Source organism: Notothenia rossii (assembly GCF_949606895.1).
Source record: "Notothenia rossii genome assembly, chromosome: 9".
In the NCBI taxonomy this organism is placed as follows: domain Eukaryota; kingdom Metazoa; phylum Chordata; class Actinopteri; order Perciformes; family Nototheniidae; genus Notothenia; species Notothenia rossii.
The window spans coordinates 60,438,255-60,463,863 of record NC_136907.1 but is presented as its reverse complement, the minus strand read 5'-3'; the positions used below and the strand labels follow the sequence as shown (position 1 = coordinate 60,463,863).

Below are 25,609 nucleotides of genomic sequence, written 5' to 3'. Positions count from 1 at the left end.
AGAAATGTTCAATTAGGATTTTTCTGACCAATGTTGATGATGGTAATTTACATTGACAGTATTGAGATATGATTGTGCTATCAAACACATTCTGTCTCAACATAGTCAAATAAAAATAATACAATATTTGTTGAGGGCTTTTTTTATGCAGTCAAGTTGGTTAGTGAAACAATTCAAATGTCAATGCCATCCAAGTTTTGATTTTGCACCTGTCGCATATTCATATATAGTGGCCACTTACAAACAAATCACATAGTACGTTCACTCGTTCATCTTTACTCTTAATAACAATGTCAATATACCAGAAAGGTTTTAGTCATTGCCAATACCAGTGATATTCCACTATTCTCTATTCAATGCTACGGTAGCATCTAAAACATAACAATATACCATCTCATTTCAAATCCACTCCTTTATTACTGTTTACATACTGTGTTTTCAAATGTATCATTAGTTACTGACAAGATTACCTCTGCCCAAAAATGCCTGAATAAAGTTTGAACTCATCATAATGTAACTCAATGTAAGCCTTACGGTTACTTTGTTATTTAGCGTAGCTCAACTGTGCTGCATAACGCCTGCTAAACGCTAACGCTTCTAGTTCTCCATATTTACAACATAGATTAATTGTTCACAATATAGCATAATCAGGGACATGTTCTACATCCTTGTGTATTTATTTTGGTAGCTGTAATACTGTAGACAAATAGTTATGGCATTGACTTGGTACAAAAGCATTAGTTTTCATGACATCCCTAACTATTAGCCAGATTCTTCTCCAGGTGTTTCTAAGGGCAGACGAGGAGTGAAGAGATTTTGATAGGATAGATCGGGGTCAATGACTAGCAGCGGAGAGCTGGCTGATGACACTGTGAGCTGAGAGTCTGCTCTGAAATACAAAGACTTGGAAACACTTGTCTCCCCCTCAGTGCTGTTAGTACTCTGGATAAAGCACTCCCTGGCGATGAACACCGCCTCTGTGACCGGCTCACTCGCCTGTCCTTCTGCTTATCGGATTATTGACTGGTCTTCACACTGTGCTGTGGCCCCTTATTGCTCTCATATAATGCATCAAGGTTAAAACTACCACCGAGGACACCAAGGTCATGTCCATGGATTTTTGTTGCATGTCTATTACCATTTTTCAATCAATAATGAAATCTGTTTTGAAGGAATGGTTTTATGTCTGATCTCGTAAAAAGAAATACAGTTTCCCAGATTAACGCCTCTTTATTTGGATTTCTTGGTTACACTCCTGTACTGTAGCTGCCAACTCACACCTGCAGAAAAAAAATGTTTTGTCATCAAAGCCACAAGAGGGCACAAAGCCAGACGGAAAATTAAGAGAGAAAGGGGAAAAAAGCAAAGGAGACTGCAAGGATTGTTTGGAGAGAAGGTGCTTGGAAACAGTTTTACTGGCCATTTCAAGAGGTCTGACCATTATCAGAAATATTAAAAAGAAAATTCAAATCATAACGTACTGTTTGTTTTAAAAGTCATAATAATTCAAACATTAGCTGGAATATGAATTTGGTATCAATGGCTCATACCAAATTCAGTTATCACAGAATGATAAATACATTAAACAGCATGAATGTATTATGTTAGTAGTGACAGTAGCCTCAATAAACTTATAATTAACAGAGCATGATAAGTACATTTTACATTGTGCAATCGTCACTTCTTATTAACCAGCTCTCTGTCACTTACTCCTACATCTTTGTTTGATGCAGAAAGCCTGTTGAACAAGTATAATTCCATAACAACAGTAATTACAGACATTGCTGTTTCTAGATGGATTTTTCCTTCAAAAAACGACTCTTTCCAGGCCTGTTTTCGCAGAAAAGGGAAAGTGTTACAAAGGATGTAATGGTATGATCGAAGTGTGTGAAGTTGGGATAAAAGTAGGTGAAAGGGGGAGAACAGGGTGGTGGAGGAGAGGATAGCAATACAAAATGTATGAGCCCTCCAGCTTTCGCTTAGTGTAATCGCATAATCGCGACTTCCAGAAACAACAGCATAACGAGTTTGGTGGGATTTAAGACCTGGTGAGAGCAGTGAGTTGTCAGATACAAATAAAATAATGGAAATTGTCAATCTGTTGAATTGAATCCTAAGACTGTTGTAGGCAACCAGTGATGTCCCATCAGCAGATATATAGGTGTGTGTGTGTGTGTGTGTGTGTGTGTGTGTGTGTGTGTGTGTGTGTGTGTGTGTGTGTGTGTGTGTGTGTGTGTGTGTGTGTGTGTGTGTGTGTGTGTGGGTGTGGGTGTGTGTGTGTGTGTGTGTGTGTGCATTGTTCATGTTACTGCTTCAGTGCAATAACGAAAGAGATGGAGAGAGGAGTTATTGTAAATACACACAAGTGCCTGTACTGCTTGCAATGTCACCATTTTGTACGACTGTAGTCAGATTTCTACATTTGATTTTGGTGTAACATGACTTTAGTGGTTATTGAAGAGAAAACGATATTCTACTTTTCTACATTCCAAAAAAAAATTCAAATATTGAATGCAGGCTTTATTGCAACAAAATACCTTAACGTTATTTAAAACCTGCACCAATGAATTGTAAGCCTACCTTAAGTCACAGTTGTAAGTATTTTTATGCAATATGAAATGTTCATTAGGAACGCACATAGCTTTGAAGGCACCAAAATAATTTCATGGCTAGAGATTAATTTGCTGCCGTGACCCAGGCATCGCTGTAGCACAATGGACGCCTTTGTGTCGAGCCCCTGGGGAAATGTGATGTAACATTGCATAAAAGTTTCTCACCGTAACTGGAGGCAATCTTTTGTATATGACATTAGTTCACTTGAATTTCATCTAGCCTCTGAAAACGTATGATGTGAACCTCATGCTTCATGCAAGTAGGCTCCCTAATTAATGCTTCCTATTTCTGTTCCTCACTTTCTTTTTCTGTATTATCTTTTTAGTTACATTTTCTTTTTTCTTCTGTGCTTTGGGCATTCGTTTCCCATATCCCTATCTCCCGGGGCTCTCAGCAGCTAAACCACTTCTGAAAAATGCCAGGAGTATGAAATCTCACTGGGAGGTGTAAAGAGAGGCTGCTGTTTATATACAGTGTTATACAAGCCCTGACAAATAAAAGTCAGTGATGACTCTGGCACATCACGTCTATTTGAGTTACAGTTTCTGAAAAATGTGCTTTTTGTTGTGTGTTTTACTGTATGTGCATTCAGCAGACCTATTAAGAATACTGCAATAGTTATGGTTGGTTGATTTTATGTAAATGCTTTTAGGAAATACCAATACCCTAAAAAATAAAGAGAGGGTAGTTTTATTAGTTAATACAATTTCTTCAATACAGTACTGTACGTGCCACCCACTGGTGATGTATTTGTGTACAGGATTGTCCTTTGCAAGCTGCATCTTCATGCTCTTGTTTTTAAATGAAGCGGCACATAACTACGTTTTCTAACTATAGCGTGTTGATTTAGCAGAAATATTTTGACAGAGCTGTCAGAATATGCTATTTTCACCCTGTGATATCACATTCCTACAATATGTAATGCTTATTGGGAAGAGCCCTTGAGGCAGTGAAGAGTATTGTTGTTTCCACACATGTTGCCTATCCTTCCTGTAGCATGTAGCATGTAGCCTGAGGCAGAGAGAACCGGCACCTGCAATGCCACCACGGTTCTTTCAAAAAGGAGGCAATGTATTACCTGCTGCAGGTAAAGATGATCTGTTTCCATACAGCAAAGGGTTTTGAAAAACATATCAGGATGCATTTTCACAACAGAGTGACAGTAAGTGCACGTCAGATAAATCTAACCTTGATTCCTAAAGCCATAGGCAGCTGTTTTTGTCTTCCAGCTCTTTTGTTTCACCCTGTTTCAGGACATGTGTTTCCGTACAGTATGAGTTCCCAATGTGTAACAGTTATTAGAAAACAATGGTTAGATGTTAAGCCGGGGGAACATTTTTCTCTTCCTTTATGCCTAACTGGATCCAGTATTAGAGGGCTGCCATTGGATTGCAGTCATTTATCTCCCCTATGTGTATATGGCATTATGAGTAATGGTACTTTCACGCTTTTCAGCTCCCTTGATTACTTTGGCCCCCACTCCTCCTCCCACATGCCTTTTTATTCCAATGACATTCTTTCAAATGTAATGCGTACAACTTTGACAAAGTCAAACGCTAACTGCAGAGGATTGAATGTGCACATCAGGCTGGCAGGGAGAGGCAGGGGTTTGGAAATGACATAACAGTAGAGCACAGAGAATGAAACGGATTCAGATACTATTCTCTTGGCAGCGCTGAGAGACTGTTGACTACATTGTACTCAATGTTTATCCTCGAATCCAGTCAGTGTACATGTTTCACAATATTGTCTCATGCTCCATTCATGGTGTTAGGAACATACCGTACAGTATCAGATTTCCCTTTCTGCTCATATTTCCTTTTTGTCTTTTTAGAACAATTATTCCGCCAGACAGCTTGGTGACAACTAGAAGACGAAAAGCCTTTTCGAGCCAACATGCAGTTTTCGAAAAGCATAGTTAAGATAACAGCACACATTTGAAGCTGTGGCAACTCAATAGGACATGTCATACTTTAAAAAGAGTCTTCCCTCTCCAGTGTTTTCACCAGGCGGTTGAAGCACTGCCACAGCTATGGTCGCCCGCGGTCAGTTGGCTGTCCGGCAGTTGGTCACTGGCCAGTTCTTCGCGCTGCTCCAGAGATGAATGCTGCCGGGGAAAGCCTGATTAGTGTTACTGACAGACCATAGATCTTAGCTGGTGCATCCCCAGCTCTGCCTCCCTGCCTCCCCTTTGTGTCTCTAACTATCTGTCCCTCACACACACACAAACACCAGGCCAGCATAGAGAATTTAAATTCAAATGGATCAATATGAGCTGTTAGGGGTTTCTCAATGGTGTTTCGTTTAAATCCATAAGATGTTTTGACAAACAAAACAAATCCTAACTCCAGATCTGTCTTTCCCTGGAGAGTTTTCACCACAGCTCTTTGTCTTCCTCTACAGACGGAGGTGTGAGAGGAGGAAGAGCGTGAGTTACAGTTGTAAGAGCTGTGAAAATAAAAAGGTGGACCTTAAGTTTATTTTAATTTTGTAGGTCTATTGTTCCCAAGGTTAGAATGAACATTAACACTCTTTAACAAACTTGCTTGCCGTTATTTGACAGATACCACAGGGTTCTGCACTAGGGACACTTTAACTTGCCTAACTTGGACTAATAACAGTTAAATAACAACTGCCCTAGTTACCCTTTCTCCTTTTTAGAATATGAAATTCTCAATATAAAAAGGCCTGGCATTTATCTATAATAGGTTAGGGGAAATACCAGTATGAACTATCACATTCACTGTAGATTTGCTTCGATCACTTCAGGGGTTAATTGACCTTCAGTAAAGAAGATTAGCTGGACATTAAGGGTCAAGCCTGCTGAGAGAGGGCATGGAAACTGAGAAAATGTTGGCAGCGTTCATCAGTCAGTGCGGATTCTCTTCTGTTGTTCATCCTCTGTTGCAGGAAAGGCCCTGCTCCTGCTGGTGTCTCCTATTATCTGTGTCGGTACTTAAGGGTAAAGCAATGAGAGGAAGAGAAGCAGCATGTGGTAGTATGGATTATATGTATCAGTGGTTCTACTTAGGATAGTGGAAAAGATGAAAGTCTCTTACCATCATGACACTTTCAGCTTTTCCTTCTTCTTCCGTGCAGCCGCTTGACAATGACTGACAACCGGATTAGTTGCAGTTCCAGGTTTTGTTGGCAGTGGTGTCAGTGTACTCTAGATGTCTTTTATGTGTTATGCTTCTGACAGCAATGTTTCCCTCTGCCCGTTTTTATATTGGACATTTAATTGAACCATTTATTCTGGATCAAATCTAAAAACATGAGGAATACCTCACACAACCCCCTTCCCCATCCTTCTGCCGGGGGATGGTGATGATTTATCTACTGCTCTACCTCTTGGGCTGTAACTAATCCCTGATATATTTCCCCCATCCTTCTGTCTTATTGCAGCTAAATTCACTTTCATTTTTCTGCCTTTTTTTTGCCTCCATGCATTTACTCCTTCAGCTCCAATCTACACATTAAGACTAAAAGACACACATGCACAAACACCTTTATTACCTACACACCCCTCTACAGACCCTGTGCTTTGCCAACCACATCCCCCTAAATCCCACATATAGTCAACTTTTATTCAGAGTAGACAATGTGTTTTGTTTGGCATGTTGCTCTTATAAAGCCCACTGCTTCCACGCTGTTTGCTGTTGGTCCAGTTTACAGTATCTTCACCTGTCAGACATCCTCCCAGTCACTCTCACAGGCTTCTGGGAATTCCTTCTGTCCACAGCAAAAACACAAACACACAAATCCTGAAACATGCACGAACACACACACACACACACACACACACACACACACACACACACACACACACACACACACACACACACACACACACACACACACACACACACACACACACACACACACACACACACACACACACACACACACACACACACACACACAGACAGCGAGTGGTAGCAGGTTGCCCAAGGCTGTTGCTGGAATGACTGGCTAACCACCAAGAGTTACACAGACTGCGTGAACTCTATCAGTCAATAGACCATCACCCCTCGTCCTCTCTACCATGGTGGTGTGGATATGGCCTCCGGCTGTCTGTGTTTGTGTGCGTGCGCGGGGGAAAGTGTGTTTGTGATTCTGGAGGCATGAACCGCTATAAAAGACAGACAGACACACACAAGCAGACTGATGGAAACTTTAAAATATTTATTAACAGATTAAGAAAATAGTTTTCCAATAGTAAGAGCCTCATTCCAGCCCTAATGGCTCCACACAGAGTTAGTGTCAACAATGTTTATCTTCGGACTACAGTGAAATGGGCTATTTGAGAAACAAGTGGAATTGGACTGAAGATAAAACATTCTCTTGGTTACTGATCATTGGACTAATAAATAATGATATGATTGATGTGTTTAGCTCTACTGAGGACACACACACACACACACACACACACACACACACACACACACACACACACACACACACACACACACACACACACACACACACACACACACACACACACACCCCGTAGCAACAAGGTCTGACCATCCACCATCTGTACACACATGCGCCAAGTGCCTGTTTGCGTTTTATATAGAAACTCCACACTCGGCGAGCGAGGTGAGTGTGTTATTTTCAAATGTGTATCTTGCACATACCTACAAACACTTATCTATATAGGTACGTGAGCTATGTTTCTAGGTATTACATTTGGATTCATCGTTATAATCTTTTTTATATGATATTGTATTTCTCTGGGTTATCAAAAAGACCAACTGTGCGTTATTGTAGTTATTTTGTCATTTTGTATGTGATATGGACCTTGAGTCTGAAATATAGATTGAATTGAATATGCAGGAACATTTGTGGAGGCAGATGGTCAGGTGATAGTAAATGGAGCAATATGATTTAGAATAGTCTGACAAAAATATCAGCTTAAAATATAATTTAGAGGATTTAAAAATGAATCCTGCTTCATGTATTTTAAATTGAAGTGTACATACATGTTTGACTATAAGTCCAACACATGCTGGGATTTCTTGTGTGCTTGCTCTTAACAAAAGTAATACCCATTCACTTAGCATTGTTCTAACATTACGTGTTGTGTTTAATCACTGTAGTCATTATGGTGAGAAACCAATTAGGACTGAGAGCAGTTTGATCAGGTAATTAAAGACATGAATAAAATACACTTTAAGGCGTACTGACCTTTAACGCCACACTGATTGTGCTAAAGGAAATGGTTTGTTTAAATCATGCATGTGTTTGTTCATTTCTCTTTTTACAAAGATAAGGGGAAATAAAGGTTATTCTTGAAAGGTTATTGTTATGGCAGGGCTTTGGCGTGTAGGCTAATTAAGAAACACATTTGCATGATTAGTGTTAGCACTTTTCCCCTCATGAAACAGTTTGCCGTAATGTAGTGAATTCCACACTTGTAGAAGCACATAAAAACTCCCTATCTTCAGCTCATTTGCAACCCTTACAACTAAACTGCGTTCTCAGTTATGTATTTAAGGGAAACACATTTTCTCCCTGATTATGGTTTGGGTTTCACAGCCTCACCCTTTTCCTTAAGCTGATTTAACAAAAAAAAGACTTGTTAATGTCAAAAAACAAGGCAATCTGGGACAAAATATGTAAGCTCAGAAACATATGGAAAATGCTGTTTTGGTGTATCTTCAATTCTATTGTAGAGCAGGCTGCACTTTTAGGCTGTATCGCTTTCAGCTTCGACTTCATCCCTCAGGAGTTAGCATTGGGATTCAACCCCTAGTTTTAGTTATTTATTTATATATTTCAAACGTGCGCTCTGGCTCTCAAATAGGACACTCACCACTGTGAACATCATGGTGACCAGAAGACTATTGAGACAGAGTACTGAAACAGTACTTAAAAGCTCTAAAGCCTCGTTCCCAGTGGTGCACTGCTTACTAATTCTGTCAGTGTTGTTGGGTTTCTGTGTGTTGGTGTGTTTGCATGCACATTTGTGTGCAGCAAATGAGTTGGCTGTGGAAAGTAACTGTTTCTCGTTCTCATCTTTTTCTAGAGGGGCTTATGAGGCCCTTCAGCCATGACTAAAGCTTTTCTCCCGCTTTAAAAATGCCTCTGCCATCAACTGTAACCTCCCTGGAGTCATTTCTCACTCTTTATCCACAGCACCATACATGGATTTGCAATATTCTCCATCCATATGTTATACCTTTTATATTTCAAGTTCTTTAAGACTGCATTTGATTTTTGAATTAATTTAATTCAGCATTGTACACTTCAAATGAGTGTGGATATACAGTATATAGATGGCAGAAAATGGCTGATAATTAGAAGTGTCAAAGAAAAGCAATTTCTTAGCGACTGTTTCTTAGGATGAACTGAAGAACATTGTGAAGTGAGCACAACACCATTTGCCCCGTCTTGCCTTTGTTTGGTTTTTATTCTATGCTATACAGGTTGATGTGTGCATTTTTTAAATGTGATATTTTGTCTTTTCTTGTGAAGTCGGCTCTTGATATGTGCTAATTAAGTACATATTATATTGTGTTATCAGTGGTGGAATGTAACTAAGTACATACTGTACTGCAAGTATGCTTTTAGGAAGGCTTCTTGTACTTTGCTTGAGCATTTCCATGTTATGCTCCTTTATACTTCTACTTCACTATATTTTGGGAGCCAATATAATTTTTTCTGTGCCATTTAATTTACTTTTTTAGATTTACTGCAGATTAAGATTAATAAGAGAACATGTGGCCTTAATCAGTATTAGGATGATGTATATGGAGGCACCTATAAAGCAATTCAAATAAGATTTACCAGCTTCAACCCTAAATTCATAAACACATTAATGCATCAATGATTACAGTATAACGGCCATTCTGCATAATGAGTACTTTTGGTAGTGACGATACATTATGATGCCACTACTTAGGCAGTCACAAAGTGAAGTAATTTATCTTATTCCACCGCTTATTAAATTATTAATTAGAAAAGGAAATTTGTTTAATCTTTAAGAGCACTTTGTGGACACAGGTTGTTTTAATAACGCAATAACAGCCCCCACATGACCTGTGACAGCACATTTGATTGTGTTTACGATGGTGAATTTGTTGGTTAAGTGCAGTCAGCATCTTTACGTTATATTTACACAGGAGATTAAATTTATCATGAGTACAGCAGTTATTTCTTTATTAATTAAAAGTATATTTTGTTCCATTACACCGCAGATCCCAAGAGTGATATCAGTATCCTGTTTTCACAAAGGGGGAGAAGTGGCAGCTTCGGGATTTATTTTTGTGACAGTTTCTTCAAAAAGTGAACAGACTAGCCATTTTTAGATTTAGTCACTGCGTTGAGGACACCACAGTGGAAGTCATTTCCCGCTCCCTTCTTGTTAGAGTGCTGTTGAAACCGATTTGGTGCTGTTATTGAGTCGGACGTCTTGCAGCTTGGACAGATATAACAGATTTCCTGCTCTTTTTAATCCACTATGCCTCTGGGATATTGTAGATTGTAGACAATGTTGAGAGGAAACTGAAAGAGGGCCGGATGGGAAGCAAGTCAATGGCAAAGTTAAAGCTGTTGGTACCTTTATCAAAAAAGGTTTTAGTTAAAGGTCCCATGTCATGCTTTTTCTGGTTATTACCCGTCCCCTTGTGTTTTATGTAGCTTTTTCTGCATGTAAACGGTCTGCAGAGTCACAAACCATCAAAGTATTGTGTTCTTGCTGTGTAAAGTGATATGCCCATACCCAAATGGACCAATCCGCTCCTCACACACATACACACACACTGACGTGCTGGGGGGGGGGGGGGGGGGGTGCTGCAGCCACCTGGGATGCTGCAGCCACCTCAGCACCCCCCCCCCTTCCCGCGTCCATTTGCGATGTCTCGCTGTCTCACAGACCCCACGCGGCAAGCAGGAAATGAACCCAGCTCACACTGTCCGCTCCTCGTAGCAGCGAGCCGCACAACGTCCCGGCACCCAGACCCCACGCAGTATTCTCATCTGTTTGTCCTTACTGGTGTCCTTTTCTGGTTGCTAACGCCATTGTAACACATAATCACTGATGTGCCGCTGTGACGGTGGTGATCTCATCAGAACAGAGTGGGCGAGCTGACCAATCAGAGCACACTGGGCTCATAGGGGGTGGGGGGGGAGCTCCAACAAGCTGTTTAGGACAGAGAGTGAATACACATACTATACAGAGATGCTGTATGAGAAACCAATGTGAGTTTGGAAAATTGCACAATGTAATTCTATTCTAGTGGACCTCAACAATGGAATTATGACCAGTAGAAATAGCCATGACATGGGACCTTTTTTGTGAGTTGGGTCTTCATCCTGATAATTGACTGGTTTCAATAATCAGAATATTAATTCAGTGGAGGAATACAGTATAGTATTATTGTTATATACAGTATATACAAAATAAACAGCAACCATCTGTCAGCCCACATTACCACCTCCATCTTATGGTAATTATCATCGGTATTATACAGTAGGTGTTAGATATACTCACCTTATAGTGTCCCCAAGCTGACACTAGACTGTCACTCTAAAATGTTTCCGTCTTGCTCTTTAAAAGGAACTTCAACATAAATCTATTCCGATAACCCAGGAAAAAGTCCAGATAAATTCTCACACTGACAGTTAACAGCTGTTACCTGTTGGCCCTGACAGGTAGAAAGAGAGAGAAAGAGAAAAAATGACACGGGTAAGTGGGTTAAGATGACAGATTTACCGTGGCAGACAGTGACGGACAGAAGATATGAGACAGACGGTAAGAAAAGTCAGACAGTCGTTCTCAACTGATACAGCTGAGATTTGAATCGCAACAGCGAGGATAAGAAGTGAAGCCAGCTAACGGATGTCTGCCAGGGAAACTCAGCAGAATGGTGTCGTGAATGTCAAACTAACCGACCTGGCAGAGCAGAGAAGACTTGTGAGCTAACGTGACAAACTACAAACAGCCAGATGACAGAAAGTTAGTACGATAGCATTTTATCAAACTCAAATCCACTTAGCAAAACTGAAATGTTTCAAATGATGACTCAGATTGAAATAGACCTAGCTTTGAAGCAGCTAAAGTCATAACCTGAAATCAGATGAGAAATAAAGAAAGGCCAAAGTGAAATCGATTTAGACTTTTGCCAGATTCTGCTTTTCTTTCCCTTCAAATACTGTGGGTTTTTTCCAGTACATTTCATATGAATTCAACAATTCAATATGAATAACACAACATTGCATTTTGTTTATTTTTTGCAAACTTATAAAACAAAATAAGCTATGCCTTTGTATAATGTAGCGTCGCACATTTAGCTGTTAGTTGTTCTAATATTTAGATTTTTAATTTGATCACCTTCCTCCAGGTTTCCCATCAACCTCTGTGTGGCGCTCTCATTGGCTAAAGCTCCCGGATAAGTCCAGGGTTGCGGTCGGATAATCCAAAAATCAGCTCCTAACGTCTAAACCTATCGTCTATTCCTTGACCTCTGAGTGAAACGTCAAGGGGTTAAGGGATAGTGGATAGGAGAATTCAAAAGGACTTAGGAGAAGAGACCTTCCATGGAAGAGACTGCGGTACTTTAGAGAATCCGACTGCGCTTTCACTATCCGATGTGTTTATGATGTGCCAGCAGACGTCATAAATGCGCGTCTGCTGCTGTGGGGAGACTATGGAAACTACAGTTTTCTATACAGAGGACTACAACATGGATGTATAATAAGAACGAGAGACTACTGTAAACTCATCTAGAGACTCTGCACCGTGCTCTGATGCTGTTGTTTTATGCTTTATGAACGTGGACAACAGAGGAACATATTCTTCATGACCAAAATTGGAATTGAAATAAAAAAGGAAAGTGAAACTTATGCTCTTCACCCTCCGGTCCACATTAATACAAATGATCCCAATACGTATGATTGTATGAAAAGATCTTAAAATCAATACAAATGTATTTATTATAAACGTGAGTCCTTAACACCTATCACTGTGTATATCACCATTCAAACATCTTTTAAAAGTTGAACAAACTCCACACAGCTCAGTGAAATGTTGACTTTATTTGATCATTTCATTAAAAACTAACGTTCATATTTCTCTTTTTGATTATAATACTGATGAACGTTCAAAACAAAGCACTTTGGCAAGTTGCCACCACGTACGTTTTAAAAAGCTTAATAAGCACCGTAACTTTCATGATATAATTTCTCCGTCATAATCGGTTGTTTCCGTGAACGGCCAACTGTTTTGTGACGGCAAATGCAACGGCTGCAAGGCATTGTGGGGCAGCATTTTCTCCTCTCCTTTCGCTGAGGGAGGTCCAGTGGTTCCTAAGCTAAAGGAGGTTGTAAAGGAAGTTTGAAACCTCCTTTCCTATCATCTAGAGAATTCGAACGGCACTTATCATGGCTGCCACTGAGGGACTTCCGGGTCATTTCACTCGGTTAGGAAGGTTCCTAAGCTAAATGGACTATTCGACTTCAGCCCAGATTTGTAACCTTGTCAGACTAGAAATCTGCAATAAGTCTTTAGACCCCAGGATGATTAGGAATCCTATAATAAATTAATCTTATTTAAGGATGCCTAAGCAACGGTCTTGGATTCCATCTTTGAACAATGAACTCAATAGCCCTCAGCTAACATGCATTTGAATGTGTTTGTGTGCGGATAAGCCTGGCTTTGGTGAAACCTCAACAAAGAGAGCTTCGGAATAAAGTAGTAAACTGTTGTTAAATTCAAGAATTTGGTCTATGTTTTCTTCATCAACAAAAATCCTAGGGCGCTGCTCTTACATTTAATACTTTCACAATTTGTTTTGCTAAAGAAAATGGAGTGATAGAAGCTTTTGAGAGAAGATCTGCCTATTTTGCCAAATGGGACCCACATGCAAAATGACATCAGTTATTGAAACCCATCAATAACCAGGAGAAGCAATGCTGCGGCAAAACAAGTTCACATTACACATGGCCCAAGGAGACCAATTACTTGATATGGTTGAGGTTTATTTGCAAAACAGTTTTACAATTTTATGACTCTACAAATATTATCTTTTCAAATCATTTGAATGAAACCATAACTTCTGACAGTAACATTTGGAGAGGAGACTCCAGATTGCTCCCTGTTGGTTTCATCACACAGTCTGTGTCATCGGAGATATAAAGGGCTTCTTTTCACACCATCAGACAAAACATCTGCTGCAAATCATTTCTGTGCATAAAAGCATGAAACGGCTTCATTGAAACAAAAACGTATATCAAAGGATGCAGTAGTGCAGGCATGCATTATAAAGTTCTGATGGTATAATGTAAATAGGATGTAGAAAGCATTACATAGATTCAAGTGGCATTTTCCTCAGCACTTCATTTATCATGTGATGAACTAGCATATCCAATTTGTACTCTTGTCACACACGTCTTCCTTGTTAGGGATTATGACTATAACACCATTTAAATCTGTTCAAACTGTCAGCATGTCTCTCAGCTAACACACTCTTTTAAGTCTGCTTTGCATTGAAGGTGTAAACTTGTGTCACTGAACATATGATGCAAAACCAGACGGAGGCAGATGGAGGAGTCGCTCACACCAGCCAGTCATGGCATGGAATTTCCATTTAAAGTTTTTTGGACATTTGGCAGATTGTTGTATTTGAAGTAAGTTGAAATAAGTGCAAATGGTAGGCTGTTTACGTCGGTCGGCCGGTCACCGCATGAGGCTGAAGTCTGCCGAGTGGAACTGTTTCCTATTCAATCCAGTCAGTCACACCGCCATCCATTTCTCCTCACCCTCACCGCCTGCTGCTTTCTGTTAATGGAGATATCCCCTCCTCCCTCCCTCCCCTCCTGTCCCCTTCTCTGCTCTCTCTTTGTTGTCCTTTTCCTTCCACTCCACTTCCACTTCGCTCCTTTCAAACCCTTCTGTTGCACCCTTTCATCGGCACACTTAGTGGATCTAATTGACAGTTAGCCGTCACTAAAAGCAATGTGCATCTCTTTTTCTGCTAATCGCTCCCACCTCTCATGGACTGTAAATCTACAAATAATTTATACCACTTGGAAGAGATGGAGGGGAGAAAAACAAATAAGGTTTTATTATTAAGTGCAAGTCTAGAGGGCAGGCACACTGAGATTCTTTCAGCAGGTCTCAATATTTCCTCAAAGTGAATGCCAAGGCCTCTAATGGGCAGACAATTGACATTTTGCGACTCCCCGGGTATCGCTTTAGTTCTGGCGTGGGTAAATGCCACAGTTGAGAAAAAAAAAGGTAATCAGGGATTCAAACAAGTTGCAATGTTTGCTTGAAAGTGAAATAATTATAGTTATTTTTGTAATGGTACTGGTGGTAATGCAAATTTCTGATTCATTTAATGACACTTCTTATCTGCCTTAAATGGCATCCATGCTCCCATACAGTAGGGGTTTCAGATAGATGCCATTAGCTGTTGGTAACATCTAGTGTGTGTTTTGTTATTAATCCAGTCATTTCATGCCTCTTGTCTTCAAGGTTATCCTTCAATCTGCGAGGTGCTGCAGCCTTTCTGTTTTTCTTCAGTTTACTGGTGAATTCTTTGTTTCGTATGTAGTCAGACGGCAGAGCCTGGATTGCCCTTCTGTGTGTTTAGGATGTGGATAATAGATTTGTTTCCATCCAGAATTGTTGTAATTTGCTGTAACAACTACTCCAACACTCCCTTCACAGTCTCAATAGGATTGTACTGACTCATCAAATTCACAAAAATGAGAAACCTACTGAGTTTCATCTCACGCTCACAAGAAGTAACAATACCGCCACAGACCATTAACTTCCTAGTACCTACACTTCCTGTCTCCCTCCCTCTGTGAATATACTTCTCTTTATGTTCCTCCCGTAGCAGGTAAACCAGTTTTTTTTTTATACTTCTCATTCAATTTTTTGTTGTTCTCCATAGGTTTTGTCCATTGCCGTCTACTTTACACACACTCGGTGCTCAGACGTACCCAAAAAACTCAGTTATTTTTCTAACTATAGACATCAAAACCCACTGCACAATATTTGATGCCAATTAAAAACAGTGGCGTTGTTTCCCTCCTCAGTGGGTTTTGATGCACCAGCCTGGGGAAAAGAAAATTAGGGAGTTGTATGTCGCAAAGCAATTATGGCACATCTGTACCTCGCACATTGTTATTCAGAAAGCTGCCTATGAATCGTCTTGATGGGATTGTGGGTAAAGCCAAATTGAATCAAAATCTCTGTAAACTAATTGTTCTACAGGGGGGCTATAGGCTCATGGACTGCAGGGTTTATGGCCCCTTTAATGAGTTGTCAAATAAGAAGCACTATCTGCAAATCTGTATAAGGAGGAAGGCTCCTAGGAGAGAGTGAGAGTTTATGATCTGAGAATGAGCCACCAGCCAGCTCTAACCCAGCTCTAACCCAGCGTAAGACTGCAGAACTTATTTGCAGCAGTCAATATACTTAATTACTCTATTCTTGCTAACTGCGTCCAACTCTTCAGCCCCGGGACTGTAAAAGTCAGAGTTGATGCTCATAGTAATTATGGACATAATGTAATGATTTTGTCCTCCTACTCTCCTAGGCAATGCAGTCTCTAATCTACTGCTGTAGTAGTTGGCTCCCTTTTCAGCTTTTGTTCTACTGCTGTTATGTAAAGTCACGTCATTCTTGTGTTACTGTATCAGCTGGGGCTGAAACTAAGTGAGGAATTGTCTTGAGAATTTTCAATTTATACACAAAACAAATAAAAGATTTCTTGACCCTGAAACCAACATAACAAATCAATTTAAGCAGAAAAGTTATGTTTAAGTTATGAAGTAGTGAAACTTATATGATGTATTTTGTAAAAGCTGTTGTATTTGATTGAGCACTGACATTAATGACATTTTGTGATGTCATTCTTCTTCTTTCGTGTACCGTCAGAGAGACACCGAGTTGGACCTCTGACGTTACACCAAAGAAGAAGAATAACATTACAAAATGGACTATTTACCAGCATAATCAGAGCAACATAAGCATTTATTTAGTCGTGTTAGTCTCTTATGCTGCACTGTTTCCCTATCAAAACGAGCTGAAAGATACTGAAATGCTCCATAGAGTCACTCCCCGCAACTGTGGAACTGATTTAGGCGATTTTCTGCACGTACTGTATGTCACTACAAATGAGTCTTTTAACATCACACATAGTCATTTGATCCATAGTTAACAAAAGATTTGGGCATGTGAACGGGGTATTATGACATATAAAAATAATAATTAATTCATAATCAATTCTTCTGCCCATCTTTATCAAACGATATTCAATACCAATATGCAATGAGGAGATTTAAATCCCTTGTCAGTTGAATTGTTTTTGCATTTTAAATTATTTAGGAAGTTAATGATTGTATACCAGGTTGTTGTTTATTGGTGGTCCCAAAAATGATCCAAGCCAGGATTAAAAAATTTAATAGGTTCCAAGCTGTGAGTTTTGTGATCCGTTGCACCCCTAATTGTAACCGATACACATGATTAACTCCTTCATGGCTTAGACTAAGTTGCTGTCATTAATGGTGCAGGTGTGGAACAATGACTATCCCTGCTCAGTGCTCACAGCTGAAGCTGCTATCGTATATCCATCAAATAGCCTGACTGCACTCTGAATCTGTAATTCTAATCTTCTCGCTGATTTTACCTTTATGCCTAACAGCATCATAAATGCATCCCACATGGACACATCCATATCACATGCTCCTTTTTGAATGAGGTGTATTTGTTTTGTTTTAACTGACACATTAGAGAAACCAAGAATAAGAAGAATATTTTGATACTCGTCATGGTGTCGGGAGTTATACATTATGTTTTCTCAAAAGTAGAACATTCATTTGTACTGTACTGACAATTTAACATATTACCAATGCAGTTAGTAAAATGTAAATGAAAGCAAGTCAGTATCACTTTATTCGTTCATAAAGCTAGAAACCAAGAGAGAAATGAAGGACATTATCTCCCACTACAAAACTGGTTGAAAACAAGATTGTAGCAAAAACAAACCAATAGTGATAAACAGAATTTTGAAATTCACTAAATGAATGAATGAACACTTAAATGTTAAACTCGTTTTTTGAAATGTCTAAAATCTCTTTAAAGACACTGAATTATTGAGACCTAAGGGGCTCTTTCAGTACATTTTTACAAAAAGACACATGACAAACATACCAGACTCGAATCAGAGACATGGCATATTCATGGTACACATCTACAGCTTGGATCAGAAAGCTACAGTGATGGCAGACACCAGACTGGTCTGATTCTGCTTCCTGCGTAATCTCCAGTTTTATTTCTCCCTGCTAACGAGGAGGGGTTTTATTTATGGGGCGTCATCATCTCATCCCCATCAAAGCGTTGGACTGTTGGGTGTGTCCTACAGTAAATCATCACGAATGGAGGCCTCTGCCAGGTCTCTTCTTCCATGATTATGCAGTACGTGCTATTATTTGATGATGTATGATCTCAGGCATGTAATGTATCCAATATGAATTCAATTTAAATGTATAATAGGAGTATAAATTGAAGGTTTGTCCTATAGGCAGCACTTATTCTCCATACAGGAAGTGCTATTTATGCCTTCAACCTTCTTCTACACTAATTTGCTCCATTTTCTCCCTGACTCTCCTCCCTTTTATTTCTCCCTACTCATCCCACTGCCTCCAGTATGGCTGCTTCTCATCTTCTCTTCCTCTCTGTAACACGTTAACCCTTTCACCCTCGCATATGTTGTTCACTTACATCATGATCATTTACATTTCCCTTCTTCTCTTTCTGCATTCTCCTAAAACATCTTTATGATATACTTTTTGTAATGGTGGCTTACTGGTCCACAGTCACACATTCTCAGCTCAACAAGTCACACATCAAAGCAGAGCACAGTATGTGTGTGTGTGTGTGTGTGTGTGTGTGTGTGTGTGTGTGTGTGTGTGTGTGTGTGTGTGTGTGTGTGTGTGTGTGTGTGTGTGTGTGTGTGTGTGTGTGTGTGTGTGTGTGTGTGTGTGTGTGTGTGTGTGTGTGTGTGTGTGTGTGTGTGTGTGTGTGTGTGTGTGTGTGTGTGTGTGTGTGTGTGTGTGTGTGTGTGTGTGTGTGTGTGTGTGTGTGTGTGTGTGTGTGTGTGTGTGTGTGTGTGTGTGTGTGCAAGCAAGCAAGCAAGCAAGCAAGCAAGCAAGCAAGCTCACCCAGGTTTAATTACTGCTCATTCCAGCAGGGCACTGGGAGGTCATAATAGATTTGCACTTGCTCAGACAACACAAATAGTTCCCCGAATAGTGTCCTTGACATGCTTATGAGACAGGATTTATTTCTGTAAAAGAAACCTAATTTTATTTTTAGCTTTGAAACAACATTTTCCGTATGTAACTTGAAAGACAATTTCTGTTCAATAAGAAATCCCAGATATTTGTAAGTAGTGACCCTCTCAATGTCAGTCCCTTGTGCAGTACAAATCTTGGGTAGAACAGTACATTCAGTATTTTCCCAACACTTTCCAAAATAGTTAGATGTAGCCTATACACTGCATTACTGCCTATTAAAGGGCATATGCTTATAGGCAGCTCAACAAATCTCTTAACAACAAACAAAATAGCTTACGGTAGCTTTCCACAGGTATCAGAAAAAGAGCCTGGTTGATGGAGGTGGCAAAGAATGCAAAGACAACAGTTATGGATCCACTAAGCTGGATAAGTGAGTAACAAAACCTGCCGATTTATTAAAACTACCAGGGCCTTTATTTTGAGTTTTGAAAGCACTCAAATTGTGGTTTCTTGTTCATATTGCACGTCCTTTTGGTTCTTTCTTACTTTTGATTGTAGACAGGCTGCTAGCAGTATGTTGCTATCAGTATATAAACAAGTAAACGGACAGAAAATATGTTATCAACATCTCCATTGCACAGTTAGTTTGAAACAAATTCAGTGTACTGTGTCCTGTGTTGGTGGCAACTCTGCGGAAATCAGAAATCGACCTGTCAGCTGCACTAACAATAACGCTATTAGGGGGAGGGGAAAGTTATCTGTTTTTGCTTTATTTGATGTGATGTCTTAATGTATTTAGTTTTCCACTTTGTCTTTCCCTTCTGCAACGTCTTCCAGTTATATATAATGGTTTTTTTACGTGTAGTCTGTGAGAGGATTATATCTAGTCCACTGCAACATCATTATAATCAAATACATAATACAAATAAATGGATTTGACATGAATTCAATTGGTCAATACATAGCACAGTAATGCCATGTCTCTTTGAATATGAGCTGGGACCCAAATTAAATATAGATGATCAGCCGCCTGTGTCCCTACAGTAATATGATTTCATGAGTCTCAGTCCCAGGGAAAGTCACAAATAGATATATTGATTTTAATATCAGAATGGACAAGTTGCCAATCCCCTGCATTAATGTTATTTACAGGAAAGCAAATCTTGCTTCTGGATTTCTGTGTCCACATTACTGTCATATCAGATTGTATCCAGTCCTATAGAGCGTCTATTAGACTGTGTCTTCTGCTAAGTGAATTATTCCTCCATAATGTGCATCCTGACGCCGTAATGGCTGCAGATGTTCCCAGGAAATGGCCTCAGAGGCCTTGCAAATTGCAGTCGATGACACTAAGGAGGAACCACATGGTAGAACAAGTTTTTTTATTAGCTTTGCAGCATGGCTCTGGATGGATGTTTGTTGTTTGGACCTGAAAATCTTAAAAACTGCCGGGATAGCAATTACTTTTTTTTACAAATAGTCATGGTCCCCAGAGGATGAATCCTAATGACTTACTTTCTTCTAGAACCACTAACATGTCTGTGCTTTTATGAAATATCTCATTAATATTGTATGGGTTGCTATAGAATTTGGTAGACCACATGGTGATAACTTAATGATGTTCTGGCTGTACCTCCAGCATCTTCACAATGCCTTCAACCGTCCAGCATTTTGGTTTGAGACACAAAAAAACATACAGCCACTGCTGTTTTTTTTCAGCGCCTAATAGCAAATGTTAACATGCTAGCACAATCGAAGTCTGTAAACATGGCTAACCGTATGCCAGCCAAACATGAACAATGTAAAGTATGTTAGCATTTTGTCTGAGTCGATACAACTGCTATAGTCTCTGCTTCATGGTATATTTCAAGTTTTTTTCTCTATAAATTCACGCTTACCTCTATTTTCATTTGATTGCTTTGGCTCAGTTCAAGGATGTCGAGGATGAATACCTCCAACACATCTCTAATGGTTTTAAGACCCTGACACACCTACCCGATTTTGGGAGTCAGATGCCGTCAGAGGCAGTCGGGCATTTGCGGCACCCTACTCAGGTTGGTTTATCCCGCACATGGTCCCGCACCTTTGTTGCTTTACGGCACATTTTCACACCTCCCGCGGCCGATTCAACATGTTGAATCGGCCAAAGAAAGTCGGCCAAAGAAATCCCTCTGATTGGCTGTTGCCTATTTTGAATGACGAATACACACTACCGCTGCCTGCTGGTAAGGACAGTTAATTGCCACTCGTCGACTTAAGTCTTTGCGGTGTCTTCGTAGGCGGGCGGCGTAGGCGACGCAGCGGACGTAAAAGTCGGGACACCTTCGGTACGCGTTCTTTGGTCTCAGGTTGGTGTGTAGCGGCCTTTACAGTACTTCATGTCTTGAAAGCCATTTTGTAAATAGCCCATTTTCACGGTCTGATGTGTGGTCTTTCTACAAAATAGCTCTCACATTAGACTCCCTTTAAACAGTCACAGCCTTGCACCCTATTTGTTTGGGATAAATGTAAGACCTTGAGCCAGAAATTGAACCTGCCATCCATGAGTAAACTGCACTAGCTGTTGGCTGCCATTAGGCTTACTGAAGACATCTTTAAATGTAAATGAAACGCTATGTGAACATGATGTACTAATACATTTACTCTGGCAAGTGCAGGCACAGAGAAATGAAGACTCAGTTAAATAATCTCCATTTTATAGCCTGTTTTATAGTCACCTCAGCGCTGCAGTCTAATATGGTGTTGGTTTTGAAGAGTCTCTTTATGAGATTGTTTCAGTTCATTTCACGTCTGATTTTGAGTGGAAATTCTTACCAACACAGAAGAGTAAATCCAAAAAAAGCTGCAATAACTGTATAATAATGAAGGTGTAGCTACAATTCACCAGAAAAGTGAGTATTAGTGTGTTTAATGCACTGCCTTTCCTCCATTACGAATTAAATACTCCAGGTGTGAAGATGCATAAACAGCAGCTCAAAGACAAACGTCTGTTCTCCTCTCAGAGCAGATCCTGCTGCAGTGCTTTCTGTTTCCTGCATGAGCACGAGGTGAGACTCCCAGTATGAATAATGTCTTCCCTTGTGGCTCCCTCTCCCTCTCTGAAATCTACTTTGTCTCAGCAGGCGGAGAGCAGAAGTGTAAATTGTTAGTATATTGCACATCATCCTTTTTTGTAGTAAAACCAATGAAAATGGGCATATTTCCAGCCAACACAACGTCCCAAGTGTATGTAATTTATTTCATTCACAACGTTTTCTCATTCCTTGACAAAACGTGTTTTTCTTTTTGGAAACAAGTTTACTATTTATTTATTTCACTTTGACCTGCTTTCTCAACTCAGCATGGTGACACGCGGCGGGGAGAAAATGAAATAGTAGGAGAAAACAGCTGAAATGTGTCCAAACAGATGGAAAGCTGTGGAGGTTTGAGGAACAGTTTGCATTTTAAATCTCTGCCAGCTAGACATGTCATCTGCTCATGGCATGAGACAAAGCGTTCCTCTTCAGTGGATCGAAAGGTCAAGTTGACATCCCAGGTCCCTGCAGAGAGTCTTCTCTACGCTAGGGATGTGTGTGTGTGTGTGTGTGTGTGTGTGTGTGTGTGTGTGTGTGTGTGTGTGTGTGTGTGTGTGTGTGTGTGTGTGTGTGTGTGTGTGTGTGTGTGTGTGTGTGTGTGTGTGTGTGTGTGTGTGTGTGTGTGTGTGTGTGTGTGTGTGTGTGTGTGTGTGTGTGTGTGTGTGTGTGTGTGTGTGTGTGTGTGTGTGTGTGTGTGTGTGTGTGCACCATTCTTGCTGCCTGTACAAGGCTTTCTATGTATTTGAAGGCCCTTCTGTGAGAAAAAAAGAAGTGTTAGGAAGTTGTATTCCCAGTGTGACAAACTGATGGTGATCTGTGTTAATCTCCAGCTCATCCTCCTGACCTTTCAATCTCATGCTGGTTGGATTCTCCACGTTGTAGCACTAGTGAGAAAAAGAATGCACTGTGGAAAAAGGATGATTGACTTTTTACATACATCTTCCTCCCTAAGCTCAACACAGAGTTTGATTTGGTTTCTTTAAGTATTGGATTAATCTCACAGCTCAAATTTATCACCAAGAATAATTGTGTTTTAAGGATTTTTATGATTTCCTTGCCTGCTGCTGTTTTCCAAACTAGATCAAGGTATTAGAAGTTTTAATGCTTTGCTGCAAAGACCTTGTTGAGTCCTAGTCTGTGACGAGCACAACAGGCAGTGTAGCCATTAGAGAGGAGACTGCTGTCTTTATGCACCCGAGGCCAACAGAGAGGTATTAGACTGAATACAGTCTATACAATGTATTTATTGCTGAAAGATTTTACATTCACATTTCTTTCTGAACATTTCAGAATTGTTTTGTTTGTGTTCTCTAAAAAAGCACTCTGGAGGAAATAAAGCACTACAATCATAGATGTAAGGCTATTTAGAGGCTTCTATAATTAGATTCCCCAAACTTTGGAGTCCTCCTGTCGTCTGTTGAAACCTAAAAAAATCAATCACAATCACTTTTTTTGATTATATTCTGTGTCTTTTTGTTCGTCATTCTCAGATCGCTTAAAGTGACTCAGCACATACAGTTACGAACGAAGCCTCTATTGAAACAGTTCTTCTAATAATGCTGTGAACTGAAATGTATGTTTCTTCCTCTCCCACAGTCAACAAGCACAAGCCGTGGATAGAAACATCGTACCATGGCGTGATCACGGAGAACATGGACACGGTGCTGCTGGACCCCCCGCTGGTCGCTCTAGACAAGGATGCCCCGGTCCCCTATGCTGGTAGGAAAAACTCAACCTCACAGAAAAATCATCCGCTGTACAGTATCCACACACATTTAGAGGTTTAACACAACAGTACACACATCTTCACACTATTACGTTTATCTCTCACACACACACACACACTTTGGCACCGCGTCGAGGATGCTTCAGTACAGTGTGCAGGAAACTGTGGCAACTTCACACCGCTCGACGAAAACAGATGATCCAACAGTTGTCTGTACTCACCGTTTGTCATGGAGACTGAATTCCATTTATCACCCTTAGCAGTGCGAAACAAATGCTTTTTCTTCCTTTTTTTCAAGAATACTTTCTCCATATTTAAATTCCTCAATGACTGCAAAAACACAGGGCATTTGTAGGAGGGTTAATGTTGCACACGTTTTTGTTCCCGTAGTGGATCAGTATGGTATGTTTAATTGTGTTTATTGTAAACAGAGATGATGAGCTGTTGGGAATCTACAGAGTTGCTGCACCACAAGTGTATGTTAGCATGTTGCCATTCTTAATAATAACAAACACCATGAATCACAAACCCTGCCTTTTATATAAAGCTTGTGGCCAAGATTTGAGGTTTGAAGTCCCACAGCAGCAGCTTTGATCCGGATGGAGGAATGATTCAAACTCACTGAGGTTTATGAAGATGCATTTATTTTCATTACCTTGTCAGGTCTGGAGTTTAGATACATCTTCTTCACTTCTCCTGACAGGGATCCATTCGCAGAGGCTGCTAATTGAAGCCATGAGTCATCCTTTTTCTTGCCGTTGAATCGCCCCATTTAACCAGACAAACAGATTGTTCTCAAGAGTGGAAGAATGTATTCCTGAGCCTTGTCAGCGCCATGACAATGTTCATTTTCTAGCCTGAATCTTAATCGGACACTGTGGAGCTGTTTTACAAGCCTGTCTTATGTAATTTAACAGTTACAAAGCTGTTTTCATTTAAACACATGTACAGCACATGAGAGGCGAGACAACGTTCTGTAATTATATAACCCAGCCTGTGTATTTAAATGATGTAGCACTTGGTTTTGGTCCTAGCCACAGTATCATTTATTCATTAATTAATGTTCTGACTTCATAAAGGAGTCTCCGAAATGTTATAACCCTTTTAGAAATGTATTATAATTATATCGCAATAAATAAAAGCATAAATAAAATCAGCAGGCCTTGACAAGGGGACATAATCATAGCAGTATGAATGGTAGTATAATATTTATAAATGGCCTGCATTCTCTGAATGTTTGGTTACTGAGAAAATACTCTACCCTTTTGAAAACAGCTTTACACAGCGTACATATGGACAGTAACAGAAAATCCCTGAGATGGCCATGAAAAACACTCACTTGTTTGTTCAAACTTGTTATTGCTTCTAATGTTTGAGACAAATATGACACACAGCACATAATGGCTTCCATTAAACCAGTCGCTGGGAGCATAGTAGTGACAAAACAGGTACACTTTTATCACAAACAGTATGATATCATTATTAACCTTATCCCCAGATAATTGTTTCTGGTGCTGATTGTGTTGTCTAACAAGAGCTGGAATCTGACAGCCGTCACGCAGGTACAGCAGAGCTTACAGACACAGGAAGGGGAGAGATATTCTAATTGGACAAAGTATTCTGAGACTCAAAGGCAAACTAAGAGGTTTTTTTGGCAGCTAACGCTTAACAGCTCATTATGGCGATATGGCTTCCATTAATCCCAGAGCTGACAACCATGAAAAACTGATACTCAGCTATTTTTCTCCCTCTGTTTTTCCTTTACTGTGTGTGTTTTTGTTCTTGTGACACAGTCATAAATTAGTGTTTTTTCAATGTTACGTGTGAGCTGTTCTGTAAATAATGGGTATATACAGCTGACCTTGAGGCGCTGGATACAGCTTGAATGCATGGTAAAGGCACCTCTGTTCTGCCTATACTTCCTGCTTTTAGCAACCCTATA

General features: G+C 40.0%; 1 protein-coding gene across 3 annotated transcripts in view; it reads left to right on the top strand.

Annotated features, from left to right (window-relative positions):
* Positions 1-25,609, top strand: part of clstn2a (calsyntenin 2a) — a 150,222-nt gene that overhangs the window by 42,320 nt on the left and 82,293 nt on the right. For 2 of the 3 annotated variants that reach the window (XM_079647739.1, XM_079647741.1), the window contains exon 2: positions 23,538-23,660. In XM_079647739.1, coding sequence (XP_079503865.1) covers positions 23,538-23,660 — 123 coding nt within the window. Of the gene's footprint in view, positions 1-21,078; positions 21,216-23,537; positions 23,661-25,609 lie in introns of those variants that run through there. The other variant, XM_079647740.1, reaches the window with a different exon arrangement.